Consider the following 26117-nt stretch of genomic DNA (forward strand, 5'->3'; position numbering starts at 1 on the left):
TAATCTCAAGGTCTGGGTGCTGCTTTTACTGGTTTCTGGCATCTGGTTTCTTCCCTCCAAGCAGCTCAAGGTGGCAAATATGGTTTAAAACACAACAGCAACAAACCCAAAAGCTTGCCTGTAGCATGCAGGGGAACCTAGCAAGTCTAGTACAGTGGTACCTCGGGTTAAGAACTTAATTCGTTCCGGAGGTCCGTTCTTAACCTGAAACTGTTCTTAATCTGAAGCACCACTTTAGCTAATGGGGCCTCCCGCTGACACCGCGCCGCCGGAGCACGATTTCTGTTCTCATCCTGAAGCAAAGTTCTTAACCCGAGGTACTATTTCTGGGTTAGCGGAGTCTGTAACCTGAAGCATCTGTAACCTGAGGTACCACTGTATATCATATGTTGAAGCTTTCACAGACTAGAGACTACTTTATCACGTGCATGAAGTGTTATCCTGAGTTGTAGGTAAATAGGTAGATAGGCACTTGGGAGATTATGAAGTGCGCAATCAACAGAAAAATGAAACGCAGTAAGTGCACCTGGTGATAAATATTGCTTCAGGCCACCCCAATATCCGAGCGGGGTTAGATTCCAGGTGCTTACGCAGGGTTTGTGTTTCCTCTGGAATGAGGGACAGCGGAGACTGCAGTGACTTTATGATATATGATTTATTTACAAATATATACAACTTGAGCCTACAATGGAGGGTTCACAGCATCAGCACCCCAAAATGGTCTTGCTTCACCCAAAGCCACAGCCTTGGATATGAGCAGAAATCAGGCATGTCTCTCCCTCACAGGATTTCGCTTGCTACTTCCTTTAGCTTCTGGATACTAAGCCTTACGGGGAGCGCTTGAAGCAGATGGGTATGTTTAGCCTGGAAAAGAGGAGACTGAGAGGAGATATGATAGCCATCTTCAAGTATCTCAAAGGCTGTCACATGGAGGAGGGAACATGCTTGTCTTCTTCTGCTCTGGAGGGTAGGACTCAAACCAATGGCTTCAAGTTGCAAGAAAGGAGATTCTGACTAAACATTCGGAAAAACTTTCTGACAGTAAGCGCTGTTCAGCAGTGGAACAGACTCCTGCGAGAGGTGGTGGACTCTCCTTCCTTGGAGGTTTTCAAGCAGAGGTTGGATGGCCATCTGTCATGGATGCTTCAGCTGAGATTCCTGCATTACAGGGGGCTGGACTAGATGACCCATGGGGTCCCTTCCAACTCTAAGATTCTACAATTCTATTATTCTAGCTTGCCCTTACACACACACACACACACACACACACACCCCACGGCTCTGGTCTTTGTCTTTTCTATCTACCCTCAACAACTTGGTATCACCTGCAAACTTGGCCACTCCAACTCTAAACTGCTTATGAACAAGTTAAAAAGCACAGGTCCCATTACCAATCTTTGAGGGACTCTACTTTCTATATCTCTCCATTTACTCCTACTCCCTTTTTCTGCTTCAAAAAGTACATTTGAAACACATTCCCTCCACCTTTGGGCACTGTAGTTTTGTTAAGGTTACTGGGAATTGTAACTCTGTGCAATTTTCTGATCTATATTACATACGGTTCACTGAGTGGTTACATGAAATGCCCAGAATTCTTTGAGGAGAGAAAGGTGCTAAAGGCACACCCTCCAACATTTCTCTGATGAAAATAAGGACGTCCCATTCCATAATGATAATTTTACTATTTATACCCCACACATCTTACTGGGCCGCTTCCAACATATATAAAAAAATATAATAAAACGTTAAACAAACTTCCCTATAGAGGATTGCCTTCAGATGGCTCGGGGGACAGATAACTCCATACCCTCCAACATTCCTTCAGTGAAAATAGGAACATCCTAAGGAAAAGTGGGACATTCCAGGATGGCCTCTCTAAATTAGGGACGTCACTGGAAAATAGGGATACTTGGAGGGTCTGCAAAGGTATATTTGTACGCAGCCTATGACCATACGGATAGATTTCCTGGTCCATCAGGTGCACGCAAGCTAAGCCATGGAGGGCAGTTAGGCCAAGACAGAGCTGAGGTAAATGTGAAGCCTAAGGGTGGGAATAAATGGGGTGGTTTACGAAGATACTTGGCGATTGGCAGCTTGGTCAGCATCTTCTTCAGTGACACCTTCCTGCTTCAGCGCTGAGATCTCATGGAAAATAGGGAGCATAGTCTCTCGCACGCGGTCTGCAAATTCTCGGACATCAGCTGCGCTCAGTCCCTCGGTCTTCATGGGCGGAAGGATCTGGATTGTCACTTCCCCTTGGAAGAGAAAACAAAGGAAATGCTGTTCCCCCTGCAAACGGAGCCCCTTCCCCAGTCTAACTTAGGCAGCAAGCATGGAATCTGGAAAAATGAGTTTGCTTCATAGTCTCAGGCCATGTCCCAGACCCCATCCCATATCTTTCCCACAGCTACCTGATGTGAACTTCTTGATTTTCTCGTTGAAGAACGTCCGGTAGGAGGAAATCACCACAGGAATAACTGGCACCTGTGTGGACATAAGGCACATCAGCCGCCAGTCAGATGGAAATTTACCTTTGCTGTAAATTGAACGTTGTGGGCAGCCTCAGGCAGCTGCTTCCAAGGGAGTCCTGCTTTTTAATACTCTCACAGACTAAGGACACTTCCAGACAACCTGTTTGTTGACCGTTTGCTTTGATTTGCTTACTGTGAGGTCTGCTGACATCACATCAAAACAAGTGTTATCTCAAACTTTCCACTGCATTTCCCCTGTCCTTATCACAAAAAGTTGTTGTTTTGGGGATTGGTGTTCCCTGCCTCCCTGGTTTTCATCTTTGGTGTTTTGTTGAACTTTTTTTTTTTTTAGTCTCTTGTTTTAGTGTTTTTTTAATGGGCCAGATTCAATGAAGGAGTCCCACTAGCAGAAGCCCACACAAAGGGCACATCTGCTCACAGGAGAGAGGAAACTGCTACAAATTAGATTGTTATAACAAAAAGGGGAGAAAAAACCCCTATGGAAAACCACATAGAAAAATATTGTGCCCTCTGGCGCCATCTAGTGTTGCGTGTTTATAACGCATTCAAAGCATTGTTTCTTCACTAATGTCGCTGAGTCCAAAGACTTTGGCTAGTGCAATGGGGCTTTCCCCAGTGCCCCACCCCAAATTGGCATTAGGTGGAGTGTCAGAAGAATAGCACACAGGGGAAAGTGGCGGGGGAGGGGCTGTAGTGCTATGTGTTTTTAAAATACCCCTTTAAGACTGTTCCCTGCTTTGGGTATGCATCAATACAGCAGCTCCTGGCAGGATTTGGAGAGTGTAATCTGTCCTGTGATTTGAAATTGATTACTTAACAAAATACCTTATACTGAACCTGAGGTGAATTTGCCTAATGGCAACAGCTAGCAGCCCTGTTTTGCTGCCCTCAATCCAACTGCAGCATATAAACTTTAAAAGTGGGACATGCTCCCAGCTCCTACAAGCCTGGTCTTTTTAGCTTAGGATAGCCACTCAGAGAATGAGTCCACTATTAGTAAATAGGATGCAGGAATAAACAAGAGGATTGGAAGCTGAATGATCTCACCTGGGCTTCCGCGGCCAGAAGGAAGGCCTCGTGTCTGGAGGAGAGCAGACCAGCGCTGTCAATGTCTCTAGTGCCTTCAGGGAACATGCAGATTCTCAGCTGGAGGGGAAAGATAATACAGTGGTACCTCGGGTTAAGAACTTAATTCGTTCCAGAGGTCCGTTCTTAACTTGAAACTGTTCTTAACCTGAAGCACCACTTTAGCTAATGGGGCCTCCTGCTGCTTCTGTGCCGCAGGAGTAACCTGAGGCGTATGTAACCTGAAGCGTATGTAACATATACGCTTACAGTGTACTGTACAGTGGTACCTCGGGTTACAGATGCTTCAGGTTACAGACTCCGCTAACCCAGAAATAGTATCTCGGGTTAAGAACTTTGCTTCAGGATGAGAACAGAAATCGTGCGGCGGTAGCAGGAGGCCCCGTTAGCTAAAGTGGTGCTTCAGGTTAAGAACAGTTTCAGGTTAAGAACGGACCTCCGGAACAAATTAAGTTCTTAACCTGAGGTACAGTACCACTTTACTGAAAGGATGTTCAAACATGAATTTTCTTTCACCTGGAACCAGAATACAGAAAAATCCAGTGGCTACAATTTAGTCTCTCCCTGATGTGATTTCTTCCAGTTAAGTTTTCATCTGCTCTGATACTGCAGAGGACTCAGTACAGAAAACGAGACTTTTTTTAGCCTAGAAATAATGGCCTATATCCAGCGCTTTTTTTCTTAAATAATGTTTAGGGGGTACTCTAATTTTCCTACTCATATTGAAATACTGCCCCTCAATGAGGCCAAACTTAGATTCACAAAACGCATCCCCCTGCGTCCCCCCAGGAAAAAAAGCACTGCCCATGTTATGTACTAAGCTTGGCTCCTAGAACAATAGGCAGGTAGGATCCTAGAATGCAACAACCTGATTGGCCTGCAGGAGCAGCCCAATCAGGCCCCAGGAGGGAAGCAAAATCAGCCAATCAGACAGGACTCATTGTGAAAATAATGTATATAAAGCCAGAGGTTTGGGGCAGGGTTTTATTCACTGTTTTACGAGCTGCAATAAATAGCATGAAATCACTACGCAACTCCGAATATATTTCAGCCTATATCAATAATGGCTTGGAAGGGTGTCTGTCTGTCTAGCTGTCTATCTACTGTATTTCATTTCCTCCAAGACATGCAAAGTGGTGTATAGGGTTGTCCTCCCACCGGTTGCTATTGGAAAGACAGGGCAACAATAAACACTTACGTAATCTGTCACAGGTATTGCTGCGGCCTGCCAGGATGGGCGAGGTGGCAGTGGGGTTGGCATGGTGTAAAAGTACCAGTGACTGCATGGGATTGACTCTGCTAGTGCATTCATTGAGCAGACATCACTGCCTCCTTGCCCCTCTCATGGAATCACAGAACTGAAGAGTTAGAAATGACCCCAAGGCTCATCTAGTCCAACTTCCTGCAATGCAGGAATTGCAGCTAAAGAACCTCCAACAGGTGGCCGTCCAAATTCTGCTTAAAAACCTCCAATGAAGGAGAGTTCACCTCAACGTCGCCGCACCCTCACCCCCCAAAGAGTCCATTCCACTGTTCCTGTCAGAAAGTCCTTTGTTTAGTCAGAATCTCCTTTCTTTTACAGTGGTACCTCAGGTTAAGAACTTAATTCGTTCTGGAGGTCTGTTCTTAACCTGAAACTGTTCTTAACCTGAGGTACCACTTTAGCTAACGGGGCCTCGCGCCGGAGCCGCCGCACAATTTCTGTTCTCATCCTGAAGCAAAGTTCTTAACCCGATGTACAGTCATACCTCGGGTTACAGCTGCTTCAGGTTGTGTTTTTTTGGGTTACGGACCGCCGAAACCCGGAAGTACCTGAACGAGTTACTTCCGGGTTTCGGCGGTCGCGCATGCACAGAAGCTCCGAATCGCAACCCGCGCATGCACAGACGTGGGTTGCAAACGTGCATCCTGCACGGATCATGTTTGCAACCCGAGCATCCACTGTACTATTTCTGGGTTAGCAGAGTCTGTAACCTGAAGCGTCTGTAACCCGAGGAACCACTGTAATTTGAATCCAGTGGTTTGGCTCCTGCTTTCTGGAGCAGCAGAAAACAAGCTTGCTCTGCCTTGACAACCTTCAGATATTTGAAGATGGTTTACATATCACCTCACGGCCTTCTCTTCTCCAGGCTAAACCTTCCCAGCTCCCTCAACCATTCATCACGAGAGTTAATTTCCCTGACACTCACGTTGTCACGGACCATCGCGTCTGCTGCCTCCGATATGGAATTGGCGGATGTTTCTCTGTTCCAGCGGTCAACGAAAACGAAGCCGCTCAGCCAGCAGGCAAGGCCAACAGTAAGAAAGTGTAAGATCTCCCTTTTAACAATGAAGGTGCTTCTCTCCGGCAAGATCTGAAGCATTGCTGGGACAATTGGAAGACTGTCAAAATGAAGTCTGGCTGTGCAGTTCCTCCCACCCTTCCCTACAGCCCCTAGGGAGAGAGGTGATGTAATAATTAGATTTGGGCTGGGTACCAAATCTTTGCTTAGCTGTGAAGCCACCGGGATTATCTTGGGTCCAACACACATCTTCTCTTGGCCTGGCCTACCTCACAGGGTGGTTGTGAAGATAAAAGTAGCCTAGGTTCCTTGGAGGGAGAGGATGTGCGTGTTGTGTTTTATCTGCCTATTCAAACATACACCTGGATACAAGGAGTACAACCCTCACAATGTATAGCCCCTCTTCACTATTTTTATACAATGTTATTTGTTATGGCCTATGGCCAGGACAAAATAAACTCTCCTATGAAAAAAAAAGAGCTTGCAGGTGATTTTTGTGACATTTCGGTGGGCCCAATAAGGGTATATTGACGGCAATTATTAGAGGCCATTCAAATCAGAGAATAATTCAAGAGAGGGATGGAGCGAAGGAATATATGAAAAAATATGGTTCCGGAACTGGAATATTAATAGATAACGTGTAAAACGTGCAGGGGTAAGCAAGGAAATAATAAAGAAATTAACTGAATAATGATTATAACAACACAACAAGAGGGAAGAAGCAAAAAATTGAGATCACACATGAGTGAAGGGGAGGGGGGGTATGGGGAATTTGAAATATTTATAATATAAAAGTTTTAATATAAAATTTCTAACTGTGATGTATTTGTATACAGCAAAGAGAAATTTAGAGTAATTAGGTATATTTGATTTAGTTAATCATGTAACAGGTTTATGTTAGGAAATAAATATGGATGCTGAATTTGATGTTTGTAATTTTTCTTTTTTGGTTTTGAATTTTTTTTTAAAAGGTATATTATGCCAGTAGTCCATGCCCTCCTACCAGTGGTGATCTGAAGATATTTTCTCTATCAGCAAATGTCTGCAGGGCAGGTAGTTACTCTCTGTGGCCCACTGCAATTTGGATGTGTAAAGCTGTAGGTGGGTCACTCCAGCCCTTCCAACTGGATGGGAGAAAGAGATTGAGGCAGCCAACATACCCAGGATGTCCACATTGCATTGCTGATTGGCAACCACAACATACGGCACTTTCAGGTTCAAGTTCTGAGCTCCCTGCACCTTGAATTTGATGCCGAGGAAGTATTTCGCTGGCAGCAAGGCAAAGCGGAGGACTCTAAAACAAGGGAGCAAAACCAGAGGCGTTTCAGGAAGGTCAAAGGCGTTGAAGGACAGGAGCGAGAACTTTACAAGCAAGACAGATGCCTGCTACAGCCTGTTTGGATGAAAGCTAGTACAGGCATACCTTGGTTTTCGAACAGCTTAGTTCTCAAATGTTTTACCTTGGAAGTAGAACGCCTCACGACGCGAACGTTTTGGCTCCCAAACACCGCAAACCCGGAAGTGACTGTTCTAGTTTGCAAACTATTTTTGGAAGTCAAACGTCCTGCGGGGCTTCCGCGGCTTCCGATTGGCTGTAGGAGCTTCCTGCAGCCAATTAGAAGACACGCTTTGGTTTCTGAACGTTTTGGAAGTTGAACAGACTTCCGGAATGGATTCCGTTCGACTTCCAGGGTACGACTGTATAGTGTAGTGCATGGGTAGGCAAACTAAGGCCCTGGGGGCAGATCCGGCTCAATCGCCTTCTAAATCCAACCCGCGGACAGTCCAGGAATCAGAGTGTTTTTACATGAGTAGAATGTGTGCTTTTATTTAAAATGCATCTCTGGGTTAGACTTGTCTGAAAGATCAGCGAGCCTCTTCAGCAAATGATCAGTGGTGTCTCTACGAATCTCAGCATAAAAAGGACATCTAAAAATATATATGTTCGGGGCTTCCTATTTCCCCTAATGGGCAGGCGCAAAGCCTCTGTGCGTACGGGACTCTTCTATAGGAGCCTTCCAGAACCTGTGAGGGCAAGGCCGAGCTTCTAGCAAGAGTGAAATCCCTTCTTGCATTTCTGGATGCGAGGAAATAGAGATATGTTGCTGGAGTGGCTACGTATTTCCCGTTTTCTATGATTTTATAATCGGGGACCCTCATCTCTGGGTTATTTGTGGGGCATAGGAATTTGTTCTTTTTTTTTCTTTTTCAAAATATAGTCTAGCCCCCCACAAGGTCTGTCTGAGGGACAGTGGACCGGCCCCCTGCTGAAAAAGTTTGCTGACCTCTGGACTGCTGCATCACAACTGGGGAGACCCCGGTTCAAATCCCTACTTGGCCATGATGCTCATTTTGGGTACTTCACAGGGATGTCATGAAGATAACAAGAGGAGCATCTTGTAGACTGCCCTAAGCTCGGGGAGGGGGGGGCAATAGAAAAAATGAAATAATCCAAGTGAGATGCGCATAGCAGGCACAGGGCCCTTAGATCTGGATTGCAGGAAAGCCAAATGGTTAAAGCTCCCAATCAGACCTGAATAAGTCACAGCTGCCTCTCCTTGAACCTGAAGGAATGTCATCTCCTCCAGCCTTTGATGAATATCTTAAGTGTCAACAAACACTTTCTCAACCATGAAGCTCTCTTCCTTTCACAATCATGGGCAACCCGGTCAACAAAAGACCGCTTAGCAAGAAGGCACAACTCATTTATGGTGTTAAGCCAGCCTTCCCCAACCTGCTGCTCTCCAAAGGTTTTGGACTACAATCCCCACCACCCCCAGCCACCATGTCCAATGGACCCTCCCTCCCTCAGCAGATCCACAGCTAGTCCCTGTGTGCGAGGGAACGTGAGGGTGGTTTGGCCTCTACCATGTTTCTGCAAGGGGTTTCCTTGCTGTGGACAACCCTACTCCATACTGAGGGTGGGCGAGCCTCTCAATTTCGGTTTCTCTCATTTTGCCCGTCTGAAGTTTAGTTCTCCACCTTTCTAGTTCCTCCACCTTTCCAGTTTTTTTAAAAGTCCTCATGAAAATTCACCAGGGTTTTAGAGTGAATTCCTCCTACTGCACACATAAAGGTAAAGGGACCCCTGACCATTAGGTCCAGTCGTGGCCGACTCTGGGGTTAAGGCGCTTATCTCGCTTTATTGGCCGAGGGAGCTGGCGTACAGCTTCCGGGTTATGTGGCCAGCATGATTAAGCCACTTCTGGTGAACCAGAGCAGCGCACGGAAATGTCGTTTACCTTCCCGCCGGAGTGGACCTATTTATCTACTTGCACTTTGACGTGCTTTCAAACTGCTAGGTTGGCAGGAGCAGGGACCGAGCAACGGGAGCTCACCCAGTAGCAGGGATTCGAACCGCCCATCTTCTGATCGGCAAGTCCTAGGCTCTGTGGTTTAACCCACAGCGCCACCCGCGTCCCCCACTGCACACATATTTGTATGCAACTTCCGCCGGCATAATGCTTTTCGCTAATAGATACATTTCTATATGCGCACTTTGCTGCAATGTATGCATTTCCACACACCTTACTTGTCTGTAGAACTGCATTGCAAAATCCATAAAAAATATCGAAGGATGGAAATGTTTCAGTTCGCATATTGTTTCGTAGATTTGCCTTTAAAAGTGAACTGGATCGTGTCTCTAGAGTGGGGTGGGGGCCTAATTTCACAAAATGTGATAAGGCAGTCCTGCTGGATTTGGTCCCACCCTCACCCTCTCATACTCATGAGCGTGGCTCTGGGCACCAGCCCTAAGTCCCTGAAGGGCATCACTGCTTAAAAGCTCATTAGTTATTGGGCAGCTATGAAGGAGTCACATCGCACTCCTATGTGAGCACAGAGTCCCGAAAAACAAGATACAAAGCCACACGGCAGTAATAGTTCACTCACCTCACATTTGCCACACTTCGTCCCCGGAGAGCTATAACAGGAAGTGCAAGGGAGGTCATATTGAACATCCAAATATTTAGGAAGCAAACCCTGAAATAATATCTGAAGGTATTGCTGTAATGATAGAGGAGCAGCCCTGCAAAGATGAACAGGAAGAAATTGACCAGGCCAAGAGACTGGGCCATGTTGTCTTCTGCAGACGCTCCTAAGTCTGTGCAGTTTGCCTCTGACATTTAAGGTTTCGGGATGGCTGGGCGTGGAAAGCACAGCAGAGAGAAACATGCTCAAACACGTACACTCCAGCAAGAGAGAACTCCCACTGTTTCTTAATCACCATTCTTGGACTGCATGCAGGAATCATGAATACATGGGCAGTGATGGCATGTACCTTGTGTGATAGAGAAGGAAGGAAGATTCCTCGGTCCACGCAAGACAACAGCAGAGGGCAGATAAAAGGTTGCCATAAAAAGTGTCTTAAAAGTGTCCACAGAAGGCTGCCATCTACTGTAGGTTTGCCCACTGTCTAGAAAAAAATTACTATAGTGATGGCCACCAACTTGACTTGATCCAGCAGGCTGTTCTTTTGTCTTTAACTAGCCTGGCCTACCCCAGTGCTTTTGACACCAGATTGATCTAGTTATCAGAAAGTCAAGCTGTTTGTCTTTATGGCAGGAAGGTAAGCAATATAATCAGCTGGTGTCCTGACAACAAGCTTGCACAAATCTTTGGTGTGGCCACATCTGCCATTAGGAAGATCATGGAATAGAAAAAGGGTCTGGTGAATTCTTTCCTCAGTCCATCCTTGCTATCACTTGGGGCAAAGATCACATTGAGAGTGCTGCAGCAATGACCACCTGAGAGACCCATAGTTGTCATGGAGGCTATGAAGTCTTGAGCTGGCCTCTGTGTGGATACTGAAGTCACCCAGGATTACCATTTAGTGCCCCCCCCCCCCCAATATCCCAGGGACTACCTGATCAGGAATGCTGCTGGGAAACAGGGTAGTTGGTAGCCATGGTCTATTCTCTGGTCCAGCACTAGGTTCAGACCCTCTAAACCAGGGTTTCCCAAACTTGGGTTTCCAGCTGATTTTGGACTACAATTCCCACCATCCCTGGCCACTGGTCCTATTAGCTAGGGATGATGGGAGTTGTAGTCCAAAAATAGCTGAAGACTCAATTTTGGTAAACCCTGCTCTAAACCCATCTCATGGTTAAGAGGCTTCCTGGTCAAGGAGATGATGTTTCTATACACAATAGCAGCACCCCTGCCTCAAGCCCCTAGTCTAGCATGGTGCAGTATGGAAAAAGCAAATGGGCACAGCTGGGTAAAAGCAGGTCCACCCAGCTCACTCACTTAAGTCTTAGCCAGATCAGCCTGCTCATCCACAAAGAAATCATGAATGAGCATGGTATTATTACAGACTGATCTGACATTCAGCACCACCAGACCAGAGGGCTCTGCAGATATGCCACCAATAACTTCCAGTAGATTGAGAATGCTGGAACAAGGAACAGAGGCCAAACACCTCGTGTAGAACCAAATGGCAAAAAGGTTTTAGAGGGTCTGTGAACGCCATCTTGGTAGTCAAGATCACCCTGAGACTAATTGTTTTTTGCTGCAATAATGAGCTCACCACATATGTTTACGCTCTTGCTTTGGTAAAAAGGTAAAGGACCCCTGGACAGTCATAGGTGACTATGGGGTTGCGGCACTCTTGCTTTCAGGCTGAGGGAGCTGGTGTTTGCCCACAGCTTTCCGGGTCATGTGGCCAGCAGGACTAAACTGCTTCTGGCACAACAGGACACCGTGACGGAAGCCAGAGCGCATAGAAACGCTGTTTACCTTCCCGCCGCAGCGGTACCTATTTATCTACTTGCACTGGTGTGCTTTCGAAATGCTAGATTGGCTGAAGCTGGGACAGAGCAACAGGAGCTAACCATTGTTGTGCAGATTCGAACCGCAGACCTTCCAATCAGCAAGCCCAAGAGGCTCAGTGGTTTAGACCACAGCACTCCCTGCATCCCTTTCGCTCTTGCTTTGATGCTATGCTTATCTGTTGGCTTCAGATGCTGGGGCCTAGGGATGGGAGTTGTCAGCGCAGTTTGGAGGCCGGCTACCTATCTCTTTATAGACAGGTGGGCTTAATTAGCCACTGGACGTAAGATATTTTCTGCATAATGCTTAACATATTGGCCTCTTGTGGACAGTCATGGCAAATGCTTGCTGTTTCGGTGTTCGGCCTGAGTCTGTAAAAGCAGCAAGGTCTCTGGCATTGCATTTTAAGTCTGCACCTTCTCATAAATTAATCACTCTAGTGTTTCTGACATCCTTCTTTGAAACCCTTGAGCAAACTTCTTTAAGGTTTTGGTGTGTGTGTTTTAACCTAATGTCAACATTTAAGCAAGCCTTTATGGATTTTCCGCTTCCTAAAAAAAAAATAATTCCCATCATTCCATGTCTTCTCTTTTTATTTTCTTCACAGTTTAGAAATTCCACCCCTCCCCCGCAAAAATTCCCCAACCTCATCAGCATCAATAACAATAAAAATTAGCCAGTTTTACACTCGATACAAAAACAAAAAACCAACACCACAAACAATAATATTAATAATACCAACAATAAAAAGGATGTGTTGTGTGTGTGAAAAGATGCTCATCAACATTTTGATTTGCTGAAATGCACAATTCATGAGTACCATGAACTGTGAAGCCTTTTGAACTTGGTAGAATTGGGAAGCTTTTTCCCAGCGGAGATCTCTTAATGCAATGTACATAATTTTTTTTTCTTTGCCCCAGATGCAGATAGCTTCAAGTCAACGGCAGTAATGTTCTCCAGGTTGGAGATGGCAGAGATGTTGGAGACAAGGCACATAATTTGCTTCCTGCCTCTGTCCTTTCAGCAGCAACCGGCCAAACACAATCCGTTGTATTTTTGGTCTCCGCAAGTATGAAAACCCTACAGACCCTTCCCACCCCCCACCCCAAGCAGCACATCTTCCATGTTTCCTTTCTACAGATGCACCAGAACATTAACAGCACCGAGTTGATGATAACAGTGTGAGAGGTCTGCCTTTCCCAGCAGCACGAAGGGCCCCCCAAAAGCAAGAAAATACAAAGATAAAAGCGAAGCTAGTCTGGTGTTAGGAACACCAAGGAAGGCAAATCTACATTAAAGTGGTTTTGAACCGTCAGGGTGCCCCATCCCAGGAATTGTAGTTTGGCAAGGGTACTTTGTTACGAGAAATTTTCAGGAAAATTTAGGCTTTGGCCTGGTCTCCTCATGTGGTGGGGAAATGAGACTGAAGTGTGAGCTGTACCACTTCCTAAAAACACGCACACACAAAAACAACTAGTGTATAAGGAGAAAGTTTCTAACTCACCTTTCCTTCTGTTGCATTCTAACAGCAAGAAATCCCTCAGATAGGTGTGCATTTTTTAAAAAAACTGTGATTCCCCTCTCATAAGATGAAGCGTACAATCTCAGAACTCGACTATATTGTATGTTTTCTCTTCATGTTTTCTGCTCGTGTCAACGAGACCTTCCTTGGGGAGCAGAAAATGGCTACTAAAGCAATCCAAACCACTGATGTAGATATTGCCAAACTGAAGAGGCATCAGATGCAGATGGTGGAAAGGCCAAATGGAATGAGATACATATGTGCTAATGGGTGCAATCCTATGAAAACTTATCTGGGCTGAGGAAACCTGAAGCCCTCTAGAGGCTATTGGACTACAACTCCAATCGCCCACGATAAATTGGCCATGTTGGCTGAAGAGCTCATGGGAGTTGCAGTACAACAGCCTCTGTAGGGCCACAAATTCCCCACCTCGCCTTACATGGAAGTAAGCCTACCGAACTCACTGCGGATTGTATCCAAGTAAATATGCATGGAATCAGGTGGGATGAAGAAGACAGACGAAGAGTTGGAGGTAGCAGAATTGGGGAAAGGAAGAGGCAGAAGACTGCAAATTGCAGAATAAAACCATCAGGGTAGACGCAGGATTATACAGCCCACCCACCCCCAGCAGCTGCGCCCTAATCCAGGGAGGTGTTTGACAATCTTTTAATCCAGATTAATCCAGGTATATATATTTTTAATCCCAGTTTCTAAGACCCCCATCTACACGATACATTTAAGGCAGTATCACACCACTTTAAACAATCATGGCTCTCTCCGCCCCCCCCCCAAAAAAAAGAATCATGGGAATTGTAGTTTGTTAAGGGTTCTGAGAGCTGTCAGGAGATCCCTATTCCCCTCTCAGACCTATGATTCCTAGAGTTGCTTAACAGTCAGTTGTCCTTTCCAGGACTCTGGAAATCTTAGTTCTGTGAGAGGAACAGGGGTCTCCTGATGACTCTCAACACTTAACAAATTACAGTTCTCAGGTTCTTTTGGGGAAACCATGGCTGTTTAAAAGGGTAGAATAGCTGTTTAAATGGATGGTGCAAACAGGGACCTTTTTCATGAAAGTTGAAGCTACTTAGAATCACTATTCCAGACTTCAAAAGGTAGCCTGAATATACGCCAGCTGCCTTTTAACAAACCTTGGACTCACAGTCTTCTCCTGCCTTCCATGCTGCTTCTACATTGTGGGACCTCTCTACAGTCTCGATTAATCATGAGTATCACCCCTCCCGTTCTTTAAATGCAGTTTAGAATCACAGAAGAATCCAATCCTCCTCCCTTCCAAGCTTAACAAAACCCCTTGTGTGAATGAATCTTATGGTGCAAGCTCATCTGCATTACGTTGTGTCAACCTTTGCCAATCTGGTATCCTCCAGATATTTTGGACTACATTATATTTTTGCTGGCTGGCGCTGATGGGAGTTGTAGTCCAAAACTTCTGAAGATGACCAAGAAGGCTGCATTCGTTCGTGAACAGGAGGAATGAGAAGTACAGGACGAAAGGGTGTGTGGGCAGCAGGGCAAGGGCGGCTAACTTTTGATCCTCCAGATGTGACTGAATTCCAGCTCCTATTAGGCCCCCACCCCTGCAGGAGACAGCCCACCGTTTCACTAAGTCGCTTTCATGATCACGGAGCCCCAAACACAACCGGATAGCTCAGCTGGCAGAGAAGCAGACTCTTATCTCAGAGTCATGGGTTCGAGTCTCACGTTGGGAAAAAGATTGGGCTGGATGAGATGACCCCCTTGGTCCTTTCCAACTACATAAACAGTGGTTCAACTTTTGCAGTCCTCCGTCATTCCAGTCCACAAAGCAGTGTTCGTGTAGGAGGGTGGTGGGTCTGAAGTTCTGAATGGTCCCTCCTATTAAAAAGGCCTTCCCGTCAAGCCAAAAGCTGCTTGCAGACCGTGCAACTTAAGACACTCAGGTTCAGAGGGGAAACTTCCTTCTCACAGTGCAGTCTCACTCATTACTGGCTCCCTTCAGTGGCATCATTTATCACAGGCAATGTAACCGCCAAGGGGAAGAAACTTGCCTGCGATGAGGGATGCTCACCAGGTGAGCAGATGATCCAGGTTCAAGCCAAAGCAATTGTAACAGGGCATGACGTGGTGCTAGTTTAACCAGGGAAGCAGCATGAGAACAGAGCTGGGATGAATAAGAGGCGGCCATTAGATGGAAAAGGAGAGCACCAGGCAGGGAATGGAGACATGCCACACATCTGAAGTACACACACCCCTCCGCGAAAAATCCTAGAATTGTTGTTTGCACACAGGGAGAGAGCTACAGTTCCCAGCACTCTTGACAAAGTAGTTCTCAGGATTCTTTGGGGGGAAGCTTTCAACGTATGGTGTGTGTGCAGCTGTAGGACGGGCAGGATTTAGTTGATCAGGGATGAAGCCTGGGCCCCGCCGGGGGAAGGGGAAGAGAAGGACGAGTGGGAAAAGCCCCGAGAGGGAAAGGACAGAGACCAGGGCAGGTCCAAAGAAGGGATCGCAAGGGATGAGATAGAAGAGGGGAAGGAAGGCAGGGCGGGCAGGGGGCCAGGCGAAGCGAAGGAGGCTGAGAAGGCCGAGGCGGGCAGGGGAGCGGCAGGTTTGGCAGCGCTGGCGGCCAGCAGTGTGGTGTGGGCTGTCCCGGTGCTGCTGGCCGAGGCCTTGCCGTTGCTGTGGGTGCGCTGGTGCCGGTTGAGGTGGGAGCTGCGGCTGAAGCACTTGCCGCAGACGCCGCACTTGTAGGGCTTCTCCCCGGTGTGGGTGCGCTGGTGGATGGTGAGCTCGGAGCGCTGGATGAAGGCCTTGCCGCACTCCCCGCAGGCGTAGGGCTTCTCGCCCAAGTGGGTGCGCTGGTGCGTCAGCAGGTTGGAGCTGACGCTGAAGCACTTGCCGCAGGCGTCGCAGCGGTACGGCTTCTCGCCCGTGTGCATCCGCCGGTGGATGGTCAAGTCCGACCTCTGGATGAAGGCCTTGCCGCAGTCAGCGCAGGAGAACGGCTTCTCCCCAGTGTGGATGCGCTGGTGCTTCACCAGCGCTGAGCGCTGGGCAAAAGCTTTCCCGCAATCCTCGCACTTGAAGGGCTTCTCCGCCGGCGGTTGCAGCGACAGCGGCGGCATTTTGCCCAGGCTCTTCCCGCAGTCCAGGCAGTGGCTGCTGCGTGTGAAGCGTCCCTTGGCGCTTCCGCACAGAGGGTGTTTCAAACCCGCTTTGCTGCCCGCCCCAAGAAGGAACCCCTTGATGTGTTCGGGGCAGCGGTGGGCGGCTGCAGCGGCCGCCTGGGCTTGGTGGACCCTCTGGTGCCGGTCGAGATGGGAGCTGACGGAGAAGCCGCGCCCGCACTGTGCGCAGGTGTAAGGCCGCTCGCCCGTGTGCACCCGCTGGTGCCGCTCCAAGTCGGAGCGCTGGATGAAGCGCTTGCTGCAGTCTCCGCAGGGGAAAGGGCGCTCGCCCGTGTGGATGCGCTGGTGCTGCGCCAGGTTGGAGCTGCGGCTGAAGCGCTTGCCGCAGGCGCCGCACTGGTAGGGGCGCTCCCCGGAGTGAGTCTTGCGGTGCTTGGAGAGCGCCGAGCGCTGCCCAAAACATTTCCCGCAATCGGGGCAGCGGTGGGCGGCTGGGGCGGCAGCCGCGGGGGGCTCCTCCTCCCGGAGGCCGTGGCGGTGGGTGCGGCGGTGGCGGTCGAGGTGGGAGCTGACGGAGAAGCGCTTGCCGCAGTCGCGGCAGGCGTAGGGCCGCTCTCCCGTGTGCACCCGCTGGTGGCGCTCCAGGTCGGACTTCTGGGTGAAGGCCTTGCCGCAGGCGGCGCAGGGGAAGGGGCGCTCGCCCGTGTGCACCCGGCGGTGCTGAGCCAGGTTGGAGCTGCGGTTGAAGCGCTTGCCGCAAGCCGTGCACGGGTAGGGCTTCTCACCCGAGTGGATCTTCTGGTGCTTGGCCAGGATGGAGCGCTGACGGAAACAGCGCCCGCACTCGGCGCATTGGTGCGGCCTCTCCGGGGTTGGGGTGCTGTGGCCTCGCCCGCTGCCGCTTGCGTTGCTCTTCCCGCACTCCACGCACACTCCCGGCCTTTCCTGCCGGTCTTGGAGCTTCTTGGGAGCCTTGGCCTCCGGCGGACAGATTGCTGGAACTCGCGGCAGCTGCCCCTCCTCCAGGTCCGGCTGGCACCGACCACCGCTGGCTTCTTCCGCCTCGTCTGGGCTGTTGGATCTCCCCGTTGACGGGGAACCCGGCGGCTCTGCCTTCTCCAGGTTGATTTCCCCCTGAAGTGGCTCCTCTTCGTTCTCCTCAGCGGCTGTCATTTCGTTGGGGGGGAAAGAGACAAGTTGTCAAGGAGCTGTCAGTGTGGGATGTATCTTCACTGTAGCAGTCAAATGCAACATTTCCTGTTTCCTAGAGTGGATACGCAGGGGAATGTTGCTCCAGACAGGGAGGACTTCCTGTCACACCTGGTCTGGAGCATCCTCCCCGTGTGTGACCAGGTAGATGGGCGTGACCCTAGCAGACCCTATAAACGGACTAGTCATGCGGCCATCTTCCTCTTTGGACCTTCTCTTTTGGCCCTTTGGCTCTTTTGCTGCTCTTCTGCTGGCTCTTAACCAGCAGAACATGGCTCATCCTTACAGAGGATGGAAGCCACAAGGTAGAAAGTCTGAGGCCTAGCTCAGACTTCTTTTTCTCTACAACTGTACCTGTAACTGCAAGCTAAAGCCTGCCTTCAGGACCATACTGTGAACTGAATGTAAGTAAACTTGACCATTACTTTTTAAAGAAGACTGTCGTGTCATTCTTGTTTTTAAGAGGGAACTAAAGGGGAAATTTACCAGGAACAATCCAATCTGGACAAGCCAGACTCCCTATCGGAGCTGCATGCAAGCAGGCGAAGACTACGCCTGCACGGAGCCTGCTTCTGCTCCTCACATTTCACCCCTCATCTGATCCTGGGGGACAGTGGGGCAGGAGGAGAAGGTAAGGAAGCCAGTGTGGTGTAGTGATTAAGGTCTCAGACTAAGACCTAGGAGACCAGGGTTCAAATCCCCACTCGGCCATTAAGCTCATTGCGTGACTTTGGGCCAGTCATTGTCTCTTGGCCTAGCCTACCTCACAAGGTTGTTGTGGAGATTGAACTGAGAGGTGGAACCATTTATGTAAATGCCATACATAAAAGATGATTAAACAGAAGTCGCTTAGAGACTCTTTGGGGGCCTGGTAAGTTCAATAAAGAATAATCAGTCTATCAAACAGGTTCAGGGGGATTGCAGGAAGCCCAAGCTGGCCCTGCCAGAGCCTCGCAGCCTCGCTGAGCTGAGTTTTGTTCTTATTTCTTAGGAGTTTCACACACACCCTGTTTTACCGGCACTGCAGCTCGTGCCACGAGCCGCGCCCACCTTCATCCTTGGGGCTTTTTGGTGCCTTCTTCCGGGCTTTCCGCTTCCCTTCCTGGCTCTGCTCCTTCACCAGCTCCCGCAACATCTTCTCCACCTGGTTCCTGCCAGCTGTCTGCAGAATGAGGCCCAGCTGCCGGCGGAGGTCGGCATTCATCCCACTTTCGCTGGGGCCAGCTGCCGTTGAATCGTGCATCGGGGTCTGTTCTGCTTGGCCCTGATCGGGCTCCACGTCTGCACCACGGGGGGACAAAATGGGACGCTGATCAGACTGGAGTGCCCAGTCAGGGCTGCCAACCAAACAGGACCATGTCTTAATGGCGGGTTGATACACAGGAAAGGAGCAAGGGAAGCTTTTTACAGCATGGAGGTGAACAATGGTTAACGTCTGTGCACCAAGCCACTTTTAAAAAGCACAGTTACAGACGCTGACTTAAAAATAGGCCAAACTGTCCCCGGCGTCAGCCTGGAGCAAGACCAACAGAATAATGGGGAGTTCTCGCTCCTTCTTGCCATAATCCAGTGGTACCTCGGGTTAAGAACTTAATATGTTCTTAACCTGAAACTGTTCTTAACCTGAGGTACCGCTTTAGCGGGGCCTCCCACTGCAGCTGCACGATTTCTGTTCTCATCCTGAAGCAAAGTTCTTAACCCGAGGTACTATTTCTGGTTTAGCGGAGTCTGTAACCTGAAGCGTCTGTAACCCGAGGTACCACTGTATTAAACTGGTACAGCTCCCATGCCAATGAACAGACCTGAATTTTCTTTTCTTTTTTATTTAAGAATCAAATAAAATCCACCCTTCTGTTTTAGGATCAGCGCTGCTGATATATATATATATATATATATATATATATATATATATATATAATGGTTTTTTATTTTTTTTAAATAGCAGAATTAAATAGTAAACACAATAGAAACAGAGACAGATAAAGCAGGTAAAAGCATCTCAAAAGCAAGGGCACAGATGCTTAAAAAAGAGTATGGTATGCAGATGGATTAGCAAAACAAAAGGGATTTTGAGACAGGTCAGCTTCTTCTGCATTCTGCAATATAACACTGAGACAATAATAGCATATAAGTGGTGGGTTCATGCTGGACTGTGCAAACGTCATCCTGCTTATTTACTGATTTATGTATTAGATTTATAACTGGTTGTTCTGCAACGCTTCCCCAAGATTACTGCATTACAGTGGAACCTCGATTTTCGAACGTAATCCATTCTGGAAGACCATTCGGGTTCGGAAACCGAGGCGCAGTTTCCCATAGAAAGCAATGCAAAATGGATCAATCCGTTCCAGACCTTTAAAATCTCCACCCCCATCGTTCTGCTCGGACGCTGAGGTCCAGCGCCGAGGGCCTTCTGGCAGTTCCCCCGCTGCGAGAAGCCAAGTTACAGGGAACCAGGCAGAGGGCCTTCTCGGTAGTGGCGCCCGCCCTGTGGAATGCCCTCCCACCAGATGTCAAAGAGATAAACAACTACCTGACATTCAGAAGACATCTTAAGGCAGCCCTGTTCAGGGAAGTTTTTAATGTGTGACATCTTAGTTTATTTTTGGCCTTTGTGGAAGCCGCCCAGAGTGGCTGGGGAAACCCAGCCAGATGGGCGGGGTACAAATAATAAATTATTATTATTATTATTATTATTACCCCTAATACAGCAATTTAACTTGAATTTTACTATCTAATGATACACAATGAAAGCAATAAACACATTAAACTGTATTGTAAAAGCAATAATAAATAAACACAACACAGATGATAAACGTAAATTTTTCTTACCTGCAATGATGGGGTTTTTTTGGGGGGGGTCCTGCTTCAAAAATCACTGTGGGTTACTCCTCTCCTGCGTTTCCTTGATTTTTTTTACACCACTGACACCTGGTTCAGACTCACTGGATCTTTTCCTCGCTAACCATTTTACAATGGACATTTGCTCTTCTTCCCGACGTTTCAAAATTTGTCTGAAGTGAGACATCGCATGATCATTGAAAGTGCTCGTGGCGTGACTCACGGCGGCTTTATCGGGGTGATATTTTTCAACAAAAACTTGCAGATCAGCCCATTTTGCACACATGTCTTCGATCAGTGCTGTAGGAACACTTTCTCTTCTCTCCTCCTCCTGCAAAAACAATTCCTCAGCTGCAGCCTGTTGTTGCTCCATCAGAACGTTTCGAAGTTCTTCTGCGGTGAGTTCTGTCTTGTGCTCCTCCACTAACTCCTCCACATCATCCCGACTCACTTCCAAGCCCATGGACTTCCCCAGAGACACTATCTCCTCAACAATAAGAGCATCCTCTTCAACGTCCTCAGGTACGCGGTCCGGGACAGCTTCTGGCCACAATTTCTTCCAGGCTGACTTCAGTGTTCTTTGAGACACATCCCTCCATGCTTTGTCTATGAGATGTAAGCCATGTAGGATACTGAAATGGTTCTTCCAGAACTCTCTGAGGGTTAGCCCTGTGTCTGAAGTCACCTCAAAGCACCTTTGGAAGAGGGCTCGGTTGTAAAGCTTCTTAAAATTAGATATGACCTGCTGGTCCATGGGCTGGATGAGGGAAGTTGTGTTGGGGGGCAAAAACTTGACACTGATAAAGCTGAACTCTTCTACCAACTCGCCTTCCAAGCTTGGAGGGTGAGCCGGAGCGTTATCCACAACAAGCAGGCACTTCATGGGAAGATGTTTGTCTCGGAGGTATTTTTTCACACTTGGCCCAAACACTTCATGAACCCACTCGATAAAAAACTGCCTGGTTACCCAAGCTTTGCTGTTCGCCCTCCACATCACATGCAATTTGCTTCTCATGACGTTGTTTTTCTTAAATACCCTGGGGTTCACAGAATGGTAGACCAGCAACGGCTTCAACTTAAAATCTCCACTTGCATTCGCACAAAATAAAAGGGAAAGTCTGTCTTTCATGGGCTTGTGCCCTGGCCATAATTCCTCCTCCTTTCTTATGTAGGTCCTCTTTGGCATTCTTTTCCAAAAGAGGCCTGTCTCATCGCAGTTGAAAACTTGCTGCGGAAGGAAACCCTCGGCCTTAACGTAATCTTTAAATTCCAAAACAAATCGATCGGCATTTCCTTTGTCGGCAGCTTTGCCGTGTCTCACCACACTGTGAATGCCACTCCTCCTCTTAAAATTATCAAGCCACCCTCTACTTGCCTTGAAAATACAACTCTCAGCACTTGTTCCAGGGGTGTTTTGGGTGAGGTCGGCATGCAACTGTAAAGCTTTTTCACAAATTATGTTCTCAGAAATGTGGTCACCGGCCAACAGTTTTTCATTTATCCATATGGTAAGCCATTTTTCCACTTCTTCAATTGTCTGTGTTCTTTGTCTTGCGAGTGTTTCAACGCCTCTTGCGACATCGGCTCCTCCAACGGCTCCTTTATTTTTTAAGATGCCAGCAATTGTAGATTCGGCCATACCAAACTGTGTTGTCGGACGACATACAGGGACACCACTTGCGTGTTTGGAAATGTTTTCCTTCTCCACCGCTGTTGTTGTTCTGTCAATGGTTCTCTTGGCTTCTTCGCAGCTTCTTTCCATTTCTCACACCACACCAAATAAGCATAAAATAAAATAAAAATAAAATAAGCCAAATACTGTGGTACCTCGGTTTTCTCACACCAAATAAGCATAAAATAAAATAAGCCAAATCATAAGCCAAATAATAATAAGCCAACTACATAGCGCCAAATATCATCTCCATTTTCCGCGGTTGCTCAGGACGCAACAGCCGACACTCAGCGGAGGCCGCGTGGCACGTTCGATTTCCGAAGCGCGTTCGAAAACCAAAGCATTTACTTCCAGGTTTTCGACGTCCGAAAACCGAATTGTTCGGCAGCCGAGACGTTCGAAAACCGAGGTTTGACTGTGTCCCCTTCCAGAGGGGCGCTCTTGCAGTACATGATGTGTGTTACAGCTGGGCAACATATCGCCAAAGGCCAGTTTGAAGCCAGTATCGTGAGACTGGCTTCATAATTTTGACCTGGCAATATATCGCGCATCATGGTACTTGTTTGCATGTGTGCGTGCTATGCAAAAATCACGACGCAGGAAAAAAAGACACGTGAAGCCAGCCAATTCCTCCACATAGCTCCATCCTTATTTCAGACTTCGTGATCTATATTGAGGTGTTTTGCTGGTGATTTTTTTTTTTTTGCGATGCTGAAAAGCAGGTATCGCGCAGCCCTAGTGGGGTACCGCCAGATGCCTTCCTCCATGCCAACTTACCAGGGACAAGTCCTCTCCTCCTGTGGGACTCAGCGAAAGCTGTGATCCGGGGCCAACTGATGGCGATCTCCTCCGCTGTGGAGACAGAAAGAGAAGGGGAAAGTCAGAGGAAGTGGAGAGATGCTCCCAAGATTAGAGCAGCGCATAAAGGGGCCAGTCCAGGGCTAAGTCCGTTGGAGAGAGTAGCCATATGGCCTAGTGTGCGGAGCACAAGCTATGCATGCCTAGGGCTGCCATATGCCTTAGGCTCAACAACTTTCAGGGAGTCCTGGTTTTTACTTTCTGCAGTATGGCAACCCTATGCATGCAGAAGTTCCTGGGTCCCAGCCCTGGCATGCCTAGTTAAGTGGGTCCCATAGCACGATGTAGGGAAGAGCTTCTGCTAGAAGCAGTAGAATGCACTGCTAGCCAAAACAGAGGATAGAGTCTTTGGATTTTCCTTTAGATAGATGGTTCGGTCAAGTAATGTTTATTCTCATCTCGGAGAAACTGACTTACAAAGTATTATAAATTAAGGACATATCAAGGTGCAGCAAAACCTACGCATTTTGCCTCCATTTGGCAACCATTTGTTACTTATACAATAGGCCAAGCACAGGGGTGGCAAGTCTCAATGAAATATGGCTATATTTGGTATATTTCATAGAATCATAGAATTGTAGTCCAAGCTCTTGAAATGCAGGAATCTCAGCTAAAGCATCTGACAGATGACCATCCAACCTCAGCTTAAAATCCGCAACTGGAGGTACCACCGTACTTGTTTTTAACTGGTTTTCCAACTGATAGTTTTATTCTTTTTTTAAACCGCTTTGCTGTTTTACTACAATCAAGCAGTACAGTCATACCTTGGAAGTTGAACGAAATCCGTTCCAGAAGTCTGTTCGACTTCTGAAAACATTCGACAACCAAGGTGCGGCTTCCGATTGGCTGCAGGAAGCTCCTGCAGCCAATTGGAAGCTGTGGAACCTGCATCGGATGTTTGGGTTCCAAAGAACATTCACAAACTGGAACACTCACTTCCGGGTTTGTGGCGTTTGGGAGCCAAAATGTTTGACTTGCAAGGCGTTCGGGATCCAAGGTATGACTGTATATAAATCTTGTGGAATGAATGAATGACTGAACAAATGGATGAATAAATAAATAGCTCAACTAAAGGTCTGCTGTGTTTGGAATGATGGTGCCTTTCACCCCAAAGGAATTCTGATCAGGGGGCATGGCAATCAAGACCAGCCTTCCCCCAATCTGGTACCTTCCAGATATTTTGGACTATAGTTCCCATCCGTCCCAGCCAGTGGTTCGGGACTGATGGGACTTATAGTCCACAGCATCAGAGAAGGATGGGAGACACTAGTTTGGGCTAAGATGGCATAGACAGTATGTCAGCATCTTGATACCTAACCCCAAAAAAAGCATGGAAATGGCTACTTACCCAGTGAGATGACGTTGTCGTAGTTCTCCTGCATGATTTTGGTCACCAGGCGCTTCAGCAGATGTGGGAAACCCCTAAAACGACAGACAACCGTCCTCCGCACTTAAACAGGTGGTAGGACTGAGGAATGCAGAGGAGTTAATCAGGTTCCTCTAGGCCTAGGGCTTGGGGGAGAGGCGGTCTTTGTAGGATGAGAGACCAAGGGGCAGAGGGGCTGGTCGGTGCACGACTTGTCAGAACCCCAAGACTCAAATCCCAACATTTGGTGCAATTTGTTTATTTCTTGTATATCATTATTGGCATTCATATCCCGCCTCCAACGAGCTCCCGGCAGCGTATGTGTTTTATTGTTGTTAGCTGCTCTGAGCCCGGCTTCGGCTGGGGAAGGCGGGATATAAATAAAATATTATTATTATTATTATGTGGTTCTCTTCCTTCCCCGTTTGGTCTCACAACAACAGCCCTGTGGAGTAGGCTAGGCCGAGAGAGACAGGGACTGTCCCCAAGTCACCCAGCAAGACTCATGGCCCCATGGAACTGGCTCCTATGTCTGTGACTTCAGACAGAGGCCTGGCCCTCTTCCAACCTTTAAGCGCCATTGGATTACAGGGGACTTACTCTCAAATGAAGTGCGGGGAGAGACTGCAGCCCGGCTCCATCCTTGCCGATTCTGCTCCCGCCCTTTCGGAGCCTCTCTCCGGAGAGATTGCAAGCGTGGCTTGCTTGCTTGTTCCTTGCTCTCTCGGGCTCAGCCTTGCTTTGCAGTGCCCTGCAGTTTCCAGTTGCTGCTCTGGAATTAAGTGAAAAGAGCCCGGGGCTGCCTGCTCCTCCTCCACCTCTCCGGGAACGGAGTAGTGGCGGCGTTTGCGGCCCGATCTAGCCTCCCACTCCTCGGATCGGGTTGCAAAGTGGGCCGTGGAGGCAGCTTCCGCTGCAGCGTGCAGGGGGCGGGGTGGGGAGGCCTCACGGACGCCCAGGTCACTATGGATGCAGCAGCTGCCGCTTGCTGACCCAGGAAGCTCAACCCCGGATGCAGCCGGAGGAAAGGAGGGGAGAAGGCAGCAGCCTCCATGGCTGAGAAGCAGCCGCCGGAGCCCTCTGCTGGATCCTCAGAAAGGATCAGGATTCAGGACCCTGTACGGGGCAACCGTAGTGATGTATGGAAGTGAGAGCTGGAACATAAAGAAGGATGATCGCCTAATAATAATAATCATCGTTTATTATTTATGCCCCGCCCATCTGGCTGGGTCCCCCCAGCCACTCTGGGCGGCTTCCAACAAAACACAATAACCTATTAAACATTAAAAGCTTCCCTGAACAGGGCTGCCTTCAGATGTCTTCTAAAAGTTTGGTAGTTCTTGTTCTCTTTGACATCTGGTGGGAGGGCGTTCCACAGGGCGGGCGCCACTACCGAGAAGGCCCTCTGCCTGATTCCCTGTAACTTGGCTTCTGGCAGCGAGGGAACCGCCAGAAGGCCCTCGGCGCTGGACCTCAGTGTCCGGGTAGAACGATGGAGGTGGAGACGCTCCTTCGAAGAATTGATGCTTTTGAATTACGGTGCTGGAGGAGACTCTTGAGAGTCCCATGGACTGCAAGAAGATCAAACCTATCCATTCTGAAGGAAATCAGCCCTGAGTGCTCACTGGAAGGACAGATCCTGAAGCTGAGGCTCCAATACCTTGGCCACCTCATGAGAAGAGAAGACTCCCTGGAAAAACCCTGATGTTGGGAAAGATGGAGGGCACAAGGAGAAGGGGATGACAGAGGACGAGATGGCTGGACAGCGTCCTCGAAGCTACCAGCATGAGTTTCACCAAAGTGCCGGAGGCAGTGGAAGACAGGAGTGCCTGGTGTGCTCTGGTCCAGGGGCTCACGAAGAGTCGGACATGACTAAACCACTAAACAACAACAAC

General features: G+C 48.2%; 2 protein-coding genes and 1 long non-coding RNA gene across 8 annotated transcripts in view; 1 reads left to right on the plus strand and 2 right to left on the minus strand.

Annotated features, from left to right (window-relative positions):
- The first annotated feature begins 101 nt into the window (after positions 1-101).
- Positions 102-26117, plus strand: part of LOC308470230 — a 32085-nt gene continuing 6069 nt past the window's right edge. The window contains exon 1 of the long non-coding RNA XR_013982283.1: positions 102-1459. This is a non-coding gene — a long non-coding RNA (uncharacterized lncRNA). The remainder of the gene's footprint in view (positions 1460-26117) is intronic.
- LOC308470016 (1-acyl-sn-glycerol-3-phosphate acyltransferase alpha-like) lies at positions 1711-10292 on the minus strand. Of its 2 annotated transcripts, XM_080993227.1 has the most exons (6): positions 9752-10123; positions 7021-7154; positions 5768-5943; positions 3540-3638; positions 2412-2484; positions 1711-2255 (listed from the first exon to the last, which is right to left on the minus strand). In XM_080993227.1, exons 1-6 carry the CDS (start codon positions 9982-9984, stop codon positions 2068-2070), a joined length of 903 nt encoding a protein of 300 aa, XP_080849353.1. In that variant the 5' UTR covers positions 9985-10123; the 3' UTR covers positions 1711-2067. The 2 variants fall into 2 exon arrangements, with proteins under 2 accessions (XP_080849353.1, XP_080849354.1); XM_080993228.1 differs by lacking the exon at positions 3540-3638 and having other exon boundaries at positions 9752-10292.
- LOC308469443 (tigger transposable element-derived protein 1-like) lies at positions 11520-25481 on the minus strand. Of its 5 annotated transcripts, XR_013982112.1 has the most exons (6): positions 24823-25230; positions 24205-24278; positions 22776-22850; positions 20318-22090; positions 18492-18766; positions 17304-17442 (listed from the first exon to the last, which is right to left on the minus strand). XR_013982112.1 is itself a non-coding variant. In XM_080991919.1 (5 exons), exons 2-5 carry the CDS (start codon positions 24236-24238, stop codon positions 15542-15544), a joined length of 2241 nt encoding a protein of 746 aa, XP_080848045.1. In that variant the 5' UTR covers positions 24239-24278; positions 24823-25481; the 3' UTR covers positions 11520-15541. The 5 variants fall into 5 exon arrangements, 4 of the variants coding, with proteins under 4 accessions (XP_080848045.1, XP_080848046.1, XP_080848047.1 ...); XM_080991919.1 differs by lacking the exon at positions 20318-22090 and having other exon boundaries at positions 11520-17442; positions 18536-18766; positions 24823-25481; XM_080991922.1 differs by lacking the exon at positions 17304-17442 and having other exon boundaries at positions 18716-18822; positions 24823-25231.

Source organism: Podarcis pityusensis (genome assembly GCF_964106645.2).
Source record: "Podarcis pityusensis genome assembly, chromosome: 2".
NCBI classification, from domain to species: Eukaryota; Metazoa; Chordata; class Lepidosauria; order Squamata; family Lacertidae; genus Podarcis; species Podarcis pityusensis.